The following is a 12,599-nucleotide window of genomic DNA, read 5'->3' as shown; positions in this document are numbered from 1 at the left end:
CATGAGACTGCTCTGTCTGGTTTAAGACGCATGAGACTGCTGTCTCGCCGGTTTAAGACCCATGAGACTGCTCTCTCTGGTTTAAGACCCATGAGACTGCTGTCTCGCCGGTTTAAGACCCATGAGACTGCTGTCTCGCCGGTTTAAGACCCATGAGACTGCTGTCTCGCCGGTTTAAGACCCATGAGACTGCTCTCTCTGGTTTAAGACCCATGAGACTGCTGTCTCGCCGGTTTAAGACCCATGAGACTGCTGTCTCGCCGGTTTAAGACCCATGAGACTGCTGTCTCGCCGGTTTAAGACCCATGAGACTGCTCTCTCTGGTTTAAGACCCATGAGACTGCTGTCTCGCCGGTTTAAGACCCATGAGACTGCTGTCTCGCCGGTTTAAGACCCAGGAGACTGCTGTCTCGCCAGTTTAAGACCCATGAGACTGCTGTCTCGCCGGTTTAAGACCCATGTGACTGCTGTCTCTCTGGTTTAAGACCCATGAGACTGCTGTCTCGCCGGTTTAAGACCCATGAGACTGCTGTCTCCAGTTTAGGACCCATGAGACTGCTGTCTCTCCGGTTTAAGATCCATGAGACTGGCGTCTCTCCGGTTTTAGACCCACGAGACTGCTGTCTCTCCTGTTTAAGACCCATGAGACTGCTGTCTCCGGTTTAAGATCCATGAGACTGCTGTCTCGCCTGTTTAAGATCCATGAGACTGCTGTCTCACCGGTTTAAGATCCATGAGACTGCTGTCTCGCCTGTTTAAGATCCATGAGACTGCTGTCTCGCCGGTTTAAGATCCATGAGACTGCTGTCTCGCCGGTTTAAGACCCATGAGACTGCTGTCTCTCCGGTTTAAGACCCATGAGACTGCTGTCTTCGGTTTAAGACCCATAAGACTGCTGTCTCCGGTTTAAGACCCACGAGCCTGCTGTCTCTCCGGTTTAAGGCCCATGAGAACGCTGTCTCTCCGGTTTAAGACCCACAAGACTGCTGTCTCCGGTATAAGACCCACGAGACTGTTGTCTCTCCAGTTTAAGACCCTTGAGACTACTGTCTCTCCGGTTTAAGATCCATGAGACTGCTGTCTCCGGTTTAAGACCCACGAGACTGCTGTCTCTCCGGTTTAAGACCCATGAGACTGCTGTCTTCGGTTTAAGACCCATGAGACTGCTGTCTCCGGTTTAAGACCCACGAGCCTGCTGTCTCTCCGGTTTAAGAACCATGAGACTGCTGTCTCCGGTTTAAGACCTATGAGACTGCTGTCTCCGGTTTAAGACCCACGAGCCTGCTGTCTCTCCGGTTTAAGACCCATGAGACTGCTGTCTCCGCTTTAAGACCCATGAGACTGCTGTCTCCGGTTTAAGACCCACGAGCCTGCTGTCTCTCCGGTTTAAGACCCATGAGACTGCTGTCTCCGGTTTAAGACCTATGGGACTGCTGTCTCCAGTTTAAGACCCACAAGCCTGCTGTCTCTCCGGTTTAAGACCCATGAGACTGCTGTCTCCGGTTTAAGACCCACGAGCCTGCTGTCTCTCCGGTTTAAGACCCACGAGCCTGCTGTCTCTCCAGTTTAAGATCCATGAGAGTGCTGTCTCCGGTTTAAGATCCATGAGACTGCTGTCTCTCTGGTTTAAGACCCATAAGACTGCTGTCTCTCTGGTTTAAGACCCATGAGACTGCTGTCTCTCCGGTTTAAGACCCATGAGACTGTTGTCTCCGGTTTAAGATCCATGAGACTGCTGTCTATCCGGTTTAAGACCCATGAGACTGCTGTCTCTCTGGTTTAAGACCCATGAGACTGTTGTCTCCGGTTAAAGACCAATGAGACTGCTGTCTCTCCGGTTTAAGACCCATGAGACTGTTGTCTCCGGGTTAAGACCTATGAGACTGCTGTCTCGCCGGTTTAAGATCCATGAGACTGCTGTCTCCGGTTTAAGACCCATGAGACTGCTGTCTCGCCGGTTTAAGATCCATGAGACTGCTGTCTCGCCGGTTTAAGATCCATGAGACTTCTGTCTCCGGTTTAAGATCCATGAGACTGCTGTCTCGCCGGTTTAAGATTCATGAGACTGCTGTCTCCGGTTTAGGATCCATGAGACTGCTGTCTCGCCGGTTTAAGATCCATGAGACTGCTGTCTCCGGTTTAAGACCCATGAGACTGCTGTCTCGCCGGTTTAAGATCCATGAGACTGCTGTCTAGCCGGTTTAAGATCCATGAGACTGCTGTCTCGCCGGTTTAAGATCCATGAGACTGCTGTCTCCGGTTTAAGATCCATGAGACTTCTGTCTCCAGTTTAGGACCCATGAGACTGCTGTCTCGCCGGTTTAAGATCCATGAGACTGCTGTCTCCGGTTTAAGATCCATGAGACTTCTGTCTCCAGTTTAGGACCCATGAGACTGCTGTCTCGCCGGTTTAAGATCCACGAGACTGCTGTCTCCGGTTTAGGATCCCCCTTGCTCTAAGGAATCCGCACAAGGAGAAGGTGACACTTCTGTTCAATCGAAAAGGGTCGTTAAATTACCCAAGAAACTAGAAGACTTTGTTTTAAAGTAATTTATTGTTGCTCTTTTTATTTCTTTTTTTAATCTTTTGTCTTTGTCACATATATATATATGTTGAGTGGAATGCTGTATGTGTCATTGGGTTCACGTGTCATTGTAGGAATGTAGAATGTGTGTTCACCTGTATGATGTGCAGCTGCCCGGGGCTGGCGGTGCGCTCTTCTCCTCGCTGTGGATTTTACATGTTTATATTCAATAAACATCTTTATCTACTCTCATCGTGGAAGACCCGTTTGTACGGGTACACGACCTGATGTCACAGGAAGGAACGCAGTCACAACCCCCACCCAAGCCTAACCAGCAGCAACCTTGGGCAGGTGAACACAGGAACCAGGTCAGCCCGAAGCCCAGCAGACAGGACGCCAGAAGACCTCAGGACCACTGGCGTAACGAACCCTGAGGGGGCCTCCCTGCAAGGCACCTGTGGGGGCCCCTCCAGGCTCAATCAGGCACCCTGCAGACAGGATGCCAGAAGACCTCAGGACCACTGGCGTAACGAACCCTGAGGGGGCCTCCCTGCAAGGCACCTGGGGGGGGCCCCTCCATGCTCAATCAGGCACCCTGCAGACAGGATGCCAGAAGACCTCAGGACCACTGGCGTAACGAACCCTGAGGAGGCCTCCCTGCAAGGCACCTGGGGGGGCCCCTCCAGGCTCAATCAGGCGCCCTGCAGACAGGATGCCAGAAGACCTCAGGACCACTGGCGTAACGAACCCTGAGGAGGCCTCCCTGCAAGGCACCTGGGGGGGGCCCCTCCAGGCTCAATCAGGCACCCTGCAGACAGGATGCCAGAAGACCTCAGGACCACTGGCGTAACGAACCCTGAGGAGGCCTCCCTGCAAGGCACCTGGGGGGGCCCCTCCAGGCTCAATCAGGCGGCCTGCAGACAGGATGCCAGAAGACCTCAGGACCACTGGCGATACGAACCCTGAGGAGGCCTCCCTGCAAGCCACCTGGGGGGGCCCCCTCCAGGCTCAATCAGGCGCCCTGCAGACAGGATGCCAGAAGACCTCAGGACCACTGGCGTAACGAACCCTGAGGAGGCCTCCCTGCAAGGCACCTGGGGGGGCCCCCTCCAGGCTCAATCAGGCGCCCTGCAGACAGGATGCCAGAAGACCTCAGGACCACTGACGTAAGGAACCTTGAGGGGGCCTCCCTGCAAGCCACCTGAGGGGGGGGCCCTCCAGGCTCAATCAGGCGCCCTGCAGACAGGATGCCAGAAGACCTCAGGACAAAAGCCACAATCACAGCAAGAGATCAGGAAGATAAGAAAAGCAGGAACACAATACATAGCAGCGTGGAGGAAAGGCCCAATCAGGGCCCTTAAATGTAAGGGCAGGGTGCTGCCTCCCTGATGAGGCACCCAAAGAGGGGTACCTGGCTGAGCTGATCCTTAGCATACACGTCTGAAGGGAGAGGAGGTTCACTTCTCTTCTACCAGGAAGCCTTGATGGCCTCTCTTCATGCTGTGAACACACTTCATGACATGTGGATTGAGAGCAGGTAATAAGCATGCAGTTCCTGTTACAACAATGATGCACAGTTTACATGTGAACGCATCCTCAATAACATACCAAGACATGTGTGGTGTTCCCAGCCTGCATTGCTATTCCGATGCTGTACACAGAGATGTACACGCGGCGCACCCAGGCTCCCGCGGCGCCTTCTTCAGTCCCATTCTGGACTTCCACCAGGTAGGATGGCAAGCTGAGGCTGTCGCTGCACGACTGGGACAGGATATAGGTGCAGGCTGTTTGCATCCGGAAGTAACGCGCACTGTAGGTCGTGAAGAGAGAACCTCCTGTCGCGAGGCAGGTACTCCTCACAATAGATGGACAGGTGAAGAACCTTGAAGCTGGAGAACAGGATGTGAAGCAGGGCCATGACTGGCAGGTCACCTGGCTGCTGCTGTTGCACTGGCACTGTGTCTGGCAGGTGTTCTCTTTCCAAAAAATGGCACCAGTAGCTACATACACCCCTGCGGACATAAGAGACATTCTCTTCAGAAATAGTAATGCCTGGCAGAACAACTCACGACAAGATACTGAACTAAACCCCTGAAATGAAGACACTGAGAGCGTCAACCCAAGAAGAAATCTATAATGAAGAATTAAAGCAACCCACTGCAGAGGTGAACAGCAAGACCCAAGCATCAACATCAACTGATCAACTCATACTTCTATCACCTACCTAGAACTCCAGGCAGGACAAAAAGGACAGAAGCTATCACAGATACCCTAAGGACGTGGGCACTGGGATGGCAGGAAACTATTGTATGGATGTACACACGCGGGGTTACAGACCCCAGAACTCAGATAACCTGGATAGAGCAGGATGGATTCTAGACCTCTTGAACCACCACCTCTATGAGGAGCCATGAGCTGCATGGCCCTCGCATTGTCTCACTGTGGTCCTGAGTGTAGGAATGTGTGCTGTGGGTGTGCCCAGCCTGAGCGGGCCACTGTCACCTACTGGAGAGGCATATAGTGCCAGTGAGCACTCACACTCACTGTCCCTGCTCTGCCCTGAGCAAAGGCCTGGAGACCCAGAGTGGAGAACCTCAGCCACCAGCATTCACCACACATCAGCCAGCAGCACACACCACACACCTGCCACCAGCACACACACCACACATCAGCCAGCAGCACAAACACCACAAATCAGCTGCCAGCACACACCACACATCAGCCACCAGCACACACCACACATAAGCCACCAGCACACACCACACATCAGCCACCAGCACACACCACACATCTACCACCAGCACACACACCACACATCTACCACCAGCACACACACCACACATCAGCCACCAGCACACACCACACATCAGCCACCAGCACACACCACACATCTACCACCAGCACACACCACACATCTACCACCAGCACACACACCACACATCAGCCACCAGCACACACCACACATCAGCCACCAGCACACACCACACATCAACCACCAGCACACACACCACACATCAGCCACCAGCACACACCACACATCAGCCACCAGCACACACACCACACATCAGCCACCAGCAAACACCACACATCAGCCACCAGCACACACCACACATCTACCACCAGCACACACACCACACATCAGCCACCAGCACACACCACACATCAGCCACCAGCACACACCACACATCAGCCACCAGCACACACCACACATCAACCAACAGCACACACACCACACATCAGCCACCAGCACAGACCACACATCAGCCACCAGCACACACCACACACATCAGCCACCAGCACACACCACACATCAGCCACCAGCACACACCACACATCAGCCACCAGGACACACACCACATATCAGGCGTCAGCACACACCACACATCTGCTACCAGCACACACACCACACATCAGCCACCAGCACACACCACACATGAGCCACCAGCGCACATACCACACATCAGCCACCAGCACACACCACACATCAGCCACCAGCACACACCACACATCAGCCACCAGGACACACACCACATATCAGCCGTCAGCACGGATGTATGTCATTACAACGCACACTTTTACAACGCATGCACTTACAACGCATTTTTTACAACGCAAAATCCATTACAACGCACTACACTTACAACGCATGACACTACAACGCATTTTTAAAAACTACATTTACAACGCATACCATTACAACGCATAATAGTAAATTGCATTTAAGGTAAGTATTAGATAGTATAGGGGTAAAAATTACTTTTCTAACTCCACGGGGTGCAACAGTAGGGTAAGTGTTGGATAGTATAGGGGTAAAAATTACTATTCTAACTCCAGGGGGTGCAACAGTAGGGTAAGTGTTGGATAGTATAGGGGTAAAAATTACTATTCTAACTCCAGGGGGTGCAACAGTAGGGTAAGTGTTGGATAGTATAGGGGTAAAAATTGCTATTCTAATTCCAGGGGGTGCAACAGTAGAGTAAGTGTTGGATAGTATAGGGGTAAAAATTGCTATTCTAACTCCAGGGGGTGCAACAGTAGGGAAAGTGTTGGATAGTATAGGGGTAAAAATTGCTATTCTAACTCCAGGGGGTGCAACAGTAGAGTAAGTGTTGGATAGTATAGGGGTAAATATTGCTATTCTAACTCCAGGGGGTGCAACAGTAGGGTAAGTGTTGGATAGTATAGGGGTAAAAATTACTATTCTAACTCCAGGGGGTGCAACAGTAGGGTAAGTGTTGGATAGTATAGGGGTAAGAATTACTATTCTAACTCCAGGGGGTGCAACAGTAGGGTAAGTGTTGGATAGTATAGGGGTAAAAATTACTATTCTAACTCCAGGGGGTGCAACAGTAGGGTAAGTGTTGGATAGTATAGGGGTAACAATTACTATTCTAACTCCAGGGGGTGCAACAGTAGGGTAAGTGTTGGATAGTATAGGGGTAAAAATTACTATTCTAACTCCAGGAGGTGCAACAGTAGGGTAAGTGTTGGATAGTATAGGGGTAAAAATTACTATTCTAACTCCAGGGGGTGCAACAGTAGGGTAAGTGTTGGATAGTATAGGGGTAAAAATTACTATTCTAACTCCAGGGGGTGCAACAGTAGGGTAAGTGTTGGATAGTATAAGGGTAAAAATTACTATTCTAACTCCAGGGGGTGCAACAGTAGGGTAAGTGTTGGATAGTGTAGTGTAAATTTATGCGTTGTAATGGTAGGCGTTGTAATGGAATGCGTTGTAAAGGTAGTTTTTAAAAATGCGTTGTAGTGTCATGCGTTGTAAGTGTAGTGCGTTGTAATGGATTTTGCGTTGTAAAAAATGCGTTGTAAGTGTAGTGCGTTGTAAAAGTTGCGTTGTAAAGGTTGTTCCCCGTCAGCACACACCACACATCTGCTACCAGAACACACACCACACATGAGCCACCAGCGCACATACCACACATCAGCGAGTGAACATTATAATGTGAATTAATCCATCTCAGGATGTTTGGGACCTCAGGCTACACATATTGTGGGATTTATTTATAACCCATTTTCAGCTAATTCAAGCCCTTCTAATGTCAAACAATATTAAATATCTATGCTAAATTTACTGGTATTTTCAATGTACAAAGACAACAAATGTTCAAGTTGAGCAGTCTTCCAGCCAAGTGGGACTAATGTTATGAGCCCCATTGTACCTCAATGTCGGGCTAGGAAGCCGCACAACCTTTTAACTACGTTCGTCCTACCTTACTCTACATAACCGTTCTGGCGCTGACCTTTTACCTAGTTATGTGCCAAATCAATGTTGTGTGGTTTTCTTCAAACACTAGCCTCATTTATTATGCATAAGGATTCTTAGTATAATGTCTTAATCCCCTGCCTAGGACATGCACAGCAGATTACCATCTTCTGTATAATAACTCTGTTCAAAAGTCACTGCCATCATCATCCTTGAACGACAGACCCCCCAGTACCATGACGCATCCAGGTAGAACCCCTAAGGGTACGTTTTGAGTATAAAAGAACCGCATCTTCACTGGGGAAACGGAGGAGAAGCTTCCACGCTGACACTAGACTCTGAGGTCCCGGCCTGCAGAAGCTCCAGCACGCAGTGGTCTGACATCCCTTGCGGGGTGTCCAACTCGAGACCAAGACGGGGTTCTTCATTCTCTACCATCAGGTAATGTTGTTGGCTCTTTCTTAGGGGATTCTTGGCTTTACACCAACATACGTGCTCGGTACACTTAGGTACACTTAGAGAGGGTTTTCATCGTAGGAGTGCGCTCGAATAATACCATGTATCAATATGTCCGCATACATTTACTGTTTTAGCACCATTGTAGAATTCTACCTTTCGTTAATTCTATCGGTGCTTGTAATCTTATACATCTGTTTCTGTTTAATGATTATCGCAGCAAACATGTTTTATACTAGAATGACGCTGGTCCAGTAAATGCTTATTGAAAACAACTCCATTGTCCCCTTCGTTTATTCTGTGTATCTCTCTGAGTGAGCACGAGTGACTGAGCAAAAAGTACTGTACTGTTTCCACGATCCCTGAAGGATCACGGGTTGTCATGTTCGATACTGCCAGAAACTATTCGCTCCTTGGCACAATTAGGGGGCTTATGGTGGCACTGTGAGCAAGCTGGTCTAAAGGCTAACATATCCTTCTCGGGTGTCTGGAATCAGTCTGGACACCAATCCCTTAATTTATGTTATCAAAGCGCACAGATCCTATGTATTAGTATGAACTAAACGACACCTCATGTGCGCTTAAAAACCATTAGTATACACATTTCTTTTTGTGCATGGATCCAGTTCTTTGTCTTTATGCATAGTTGTATGTAGCATAAACTAGACTGTCAGGTGTCAGAGCGCTTTACAATAACAACCGGTCACATACATCAAAATGAGTACCCAAAAGAAACCTCCGATCTTCCAACCTCGCCACCCTGCGCATCCACAGAGCCAGAGCAGGTGGAAGATCCTTCTCTCACATTGCAGCCAAGACCTGGAACGAACTCCCGGCAGACATCAGACGCGCGCCCTCCCTGAACACCTTCAGGAAGGTCCTCAAGACCTGGCTCTTCGGCTAAACAGATCTGTGGACCCCCCCTCCAGCGCCTTGAGACCGTCATGGGTGAGGAGCGCGCTTACAATTCCCTGATTGATTGATTGATTGATTGATTGATTGATTGATTGATTGATTGATTGGGTTGGTGCGAATTTACTTGGGGAAAAAGTTCCATATTTTGGGAGCACTTCCTGAAAAAGATCTCAAGGTCGTTTTTTGCTTTCTGAGCCTCGGTGGTTCTACAAACAGAGAGATTAAATTTCAAGTGGAGCAGCATCTGTCGGAAGGTATAAACTTTTGAGTGAGTTGTTCCGGGTGTCACAGTGCACAACTTTGTGAGTACCACAAGCAATTGTGAAGCTGCATCTTGCTTCTAGAGGGAGCCCTTTGAGTGAAATGAGCACAGGTGAGGTGTGATCAGGGTGTCTTGCGCCTGAGGTGAGTCTGGCCACTGAATTCAGCGCTGCCTATGGGTTTTTGGAATACTAGTTAAGAGGGTGATTCTGTAGTCAGAGTCTACCAAGGTTTGTACCGATGTTTGAGGTCTGGTATTCAATTAGATTCAGTTCAAACATACTTGCATAGTGCATGGCTACCCTCCGGGGGTATGTAAAGCACCAGAGCACAATTGGGGCTTAATCTACAAACAGCCAGGTTTTTAATAGTTTCCTAAACACAACTTATTCCTTCATTCTCCTCAACCTAATTGGTAAATCGTTCCATATATTTTTGTCGCAAGGAAGGAGAAAGATCGACCTCCATTCCTAACGTTTAAAACTATGGGTAATGTGGCTAACTTTGAGGAGGATGACCTCAACAAACTTTTAGGCACTTATGGCGCATCAAAGAGAACACAATTTGAGGGCTTTTTTAAGGTGGACTCTGTGGGCAATGTGTAAGGATTCGAATCAAATTCTGCATTGAGTGGAAGCCAATGCAAGGCAGCCAGGAGGCCGGATATCGATGTATATCACAGTAACTTCAGAATCCGCCTCAACGCTGCATTCTGGAATACCTGAAGTTCATTCAACAAAAGAACCGGGCATCCAAGGTAGAAGGAATTTCCACAGTCTAACCGGGAAACAACCAGAGCCTGCACCACAATCTTGCGAGAGGGCAGTGGGAGGAGGTCTAAAATTGTTCTCAGCATGTGGAGGCTTGGGTCTCAAAAGTGAGTTTTTCATCCATCCAGACACTAATGGCCCAATTCACATAGATAAACCGAGACGAAAGTCTAACTTTACGACTTTCGGTATTCACAAAGGGCATTTACGAGGAGTAAAGTTAAACTTTTGTCTCAGTTGAACTTACGTTTTGCACTTGAGTTTAACTGAGAACAAAAAGTTAAACTTAAGACCAAAACTTGCTTTTAACTGAGACAAAAGCCTAACTCTACTGCTCATAGATGCTCTTCGTGAGCACCGACCGAAAGCCGTAAAGTGAGACTTTCGTCTCGGTTTACCTTTGTGAATTGGGCTCTAAGTTTAGACCTGAAGTCTAACTTTACTACTCATAGATGCTCTTTGTGAACACCGACCGAAAGCCGTGAAGTCAGACTCGTGTCTCAGTTTACCTCGGTGAAACGCGACCCCATATTTTTTATTGTTGGTTTAGGTTGCAGCAAACTACCTAGGGATCCCGGCCAGCAAACAAATGCCCAGCAGTTCATATTCTTATGGACCATCAGCACCTCAGTTTTATCACCATAAAGTTTCAAACGATCCACCCAGGCAGCAAGCTCCTTTAAACACCGCTCTGGGTGATCTAGGTTACAATGGTTACCCTGGGTAAGGGAGATGATCATCTGCGTATCGTCAGCGTTTGAGACGATGGAGAGACCGAAGAATAGAGTGATCACTGCTACAGGACCCACACATCAATGAAAAAGCGTGGGGCACACGAGGAACCCGGAGGGACTCCACACTTAAGCGGGAAGGTATCTGAATAAAATGGCTTCTCATACACCTGAAAGGCTCTTTCATCTAGAAATGAGGAGAATCAGTGAAATGCTGACCCCGATATAAAAGGGGGTGGTGATGGACGGAGCATCAGAACCAATCAAACACTCACACCCAGTCAACAGATCTGGGTTTGATCCATCACCGTTCTTTAGCCCACTCTGCCACCCCAGTTCAGACATGGCCATATGCAAATCAGTCTGACCCTGTGCCTCATGGGAACAGTCCAGCCCGAACTGCCAAGCCATGCCTTCCCTGGACCGGAAACAAGCTTCCTAGGACCGGTTTCTGGCATTTCAGCCGTCTTCAGCCAGGCTTGCTTGAATCCAGTGGCAAAGTGAGCAAGGGACTCACGTCTGAGCATACCCTGCCAACTTAGAAACCGGTTCTAGGAAGCTTGTTTCCGGTCCAGGGAAGGCATGGCTTGGCAGTTCGGGCTGGACTGTTCCCATGAGGCACAGGGTCAGACTGATTTGCATATGGCCATGTCTGAACTGGGGTGGCAGAGTGGGCTAAAGAACGGTGATGGATCAAACCCAGATCTGTTGACTGGGTGTGAGTGTTTGATTGGTTCTGATGCTCCGTCCATCACCACCCCCTTTTGTACCGCCTTGTTCGCCATAAGTTGGCAGGGTATGCTCAGACGTGAGTCCCTTGCTCACTTTGCCACTGGATTCAAGCAAGCCTGGCAGAAGACGGCTGAAATGCCAGAAACCGGTTCTAGGAAGCTTGTTTCCGGTCCAGGGAAGGCATGGCTTGGCAGTTCGGGCTGGACTGTTCCCATGAGGCACAGGGTCAGACTGATTTGCATATGGCCATGTCTGAACTGGGGTGGCAGAGTGGGCTAAAGAACGGTGATGGATCAAACCCAGATCTGTTGACTGGGTGTGAGTGTTTGATTGGTTCTGATGCTCCGTCCATCACCACCCCCTTTTGTACCGCCTTGTTCGCCATAAGTTGGCAGGGTATGCTCAGACGTGAGTCCCTTGCTCACTTTGCCACTGGATTCAAGCAAGCCTGGCAGAAGACGGCTGAAATGCCAGAAACCGGTTCTAGGAAGCTTGTTTCCGGTCCAGGGAAGGCATGGCTTGGCAGTTCGGGCTGGACTGTTCCCATGAGGCACAGGGTCAGACTGATTTGCATATGGCCATGTCTGAACTGGGGTGGCAGAGTGGGCTAAAGAACGGTGATGGATCAAACCCAGATCTGTTGACTGGGTGTGAGTGTTTGATTGGTTCTGATGCTCCGTCCATCACCACCCCCTTTTGTACCGCCTTGTTCGCCATAAGTTGGCAGGGTATGCTCAGACGTGAGTCCCTTGCTCACTTTGCCACTGGATTCAAGCAAGCCTGGCAGAAGACGGCTGAAATGCCAGAAACCGGTTCTAGGAAGCTTGTTTCCGGTCCAGGGAAGGCATGGCTTGGCAGTTCGGGCTGGACTGTTCCCATGAGGCACAGGGTCAGACTGATTTGCATATGGCCATGTCTGAACTGGGGTGGCAGAGTGGGCTAAAGAACGGTGATGGATCAAACCCAGATCTGTTGACTGGGTGTGAGT

General features: G+C 49.5%; 1 protein-coding gene across 1 annotated transcript in view; it reads right to left on the bottom strand.

Annotated features, from left to right (window-relative positions):
• Nucleotides 1–12,599, bottom strand: part of LOC146839268 (alpha-tectorin-like) — a 275,007-nt gene that overhangs the window by 79,644 nt on the left and 182,764 nt on the right. Inside the window, exon 10 of the mRNA XM_085650330.1 lies at nt 4,134–4,537. Coding sequence (XP_085506456.1) covers nt 4,134–4,537 — 404 coding nt within the window. The remainder of the gene's footprint in view (nt 1–4,133; nt 4,538–12,599) is intronic.

Source organism: Triturus cristatus, chromosome 4_1 (genome assembly GCF_964204655.1).
Source record: "Triturus cristatus chromosome 4_1, aTriCri1.1, whole genome shotgun sequence".
Classification (NCBI taxonomy): Eukaryota; Metazoa; Chordata; class Amphibia; order Caudata; family Salamandridae; genus Triturus; species Triturus cristatus.
Note: the sequence above shows the minus strand (reverse complement) of the source record. Positions and strands in the feature narration are given on the sequence as shown.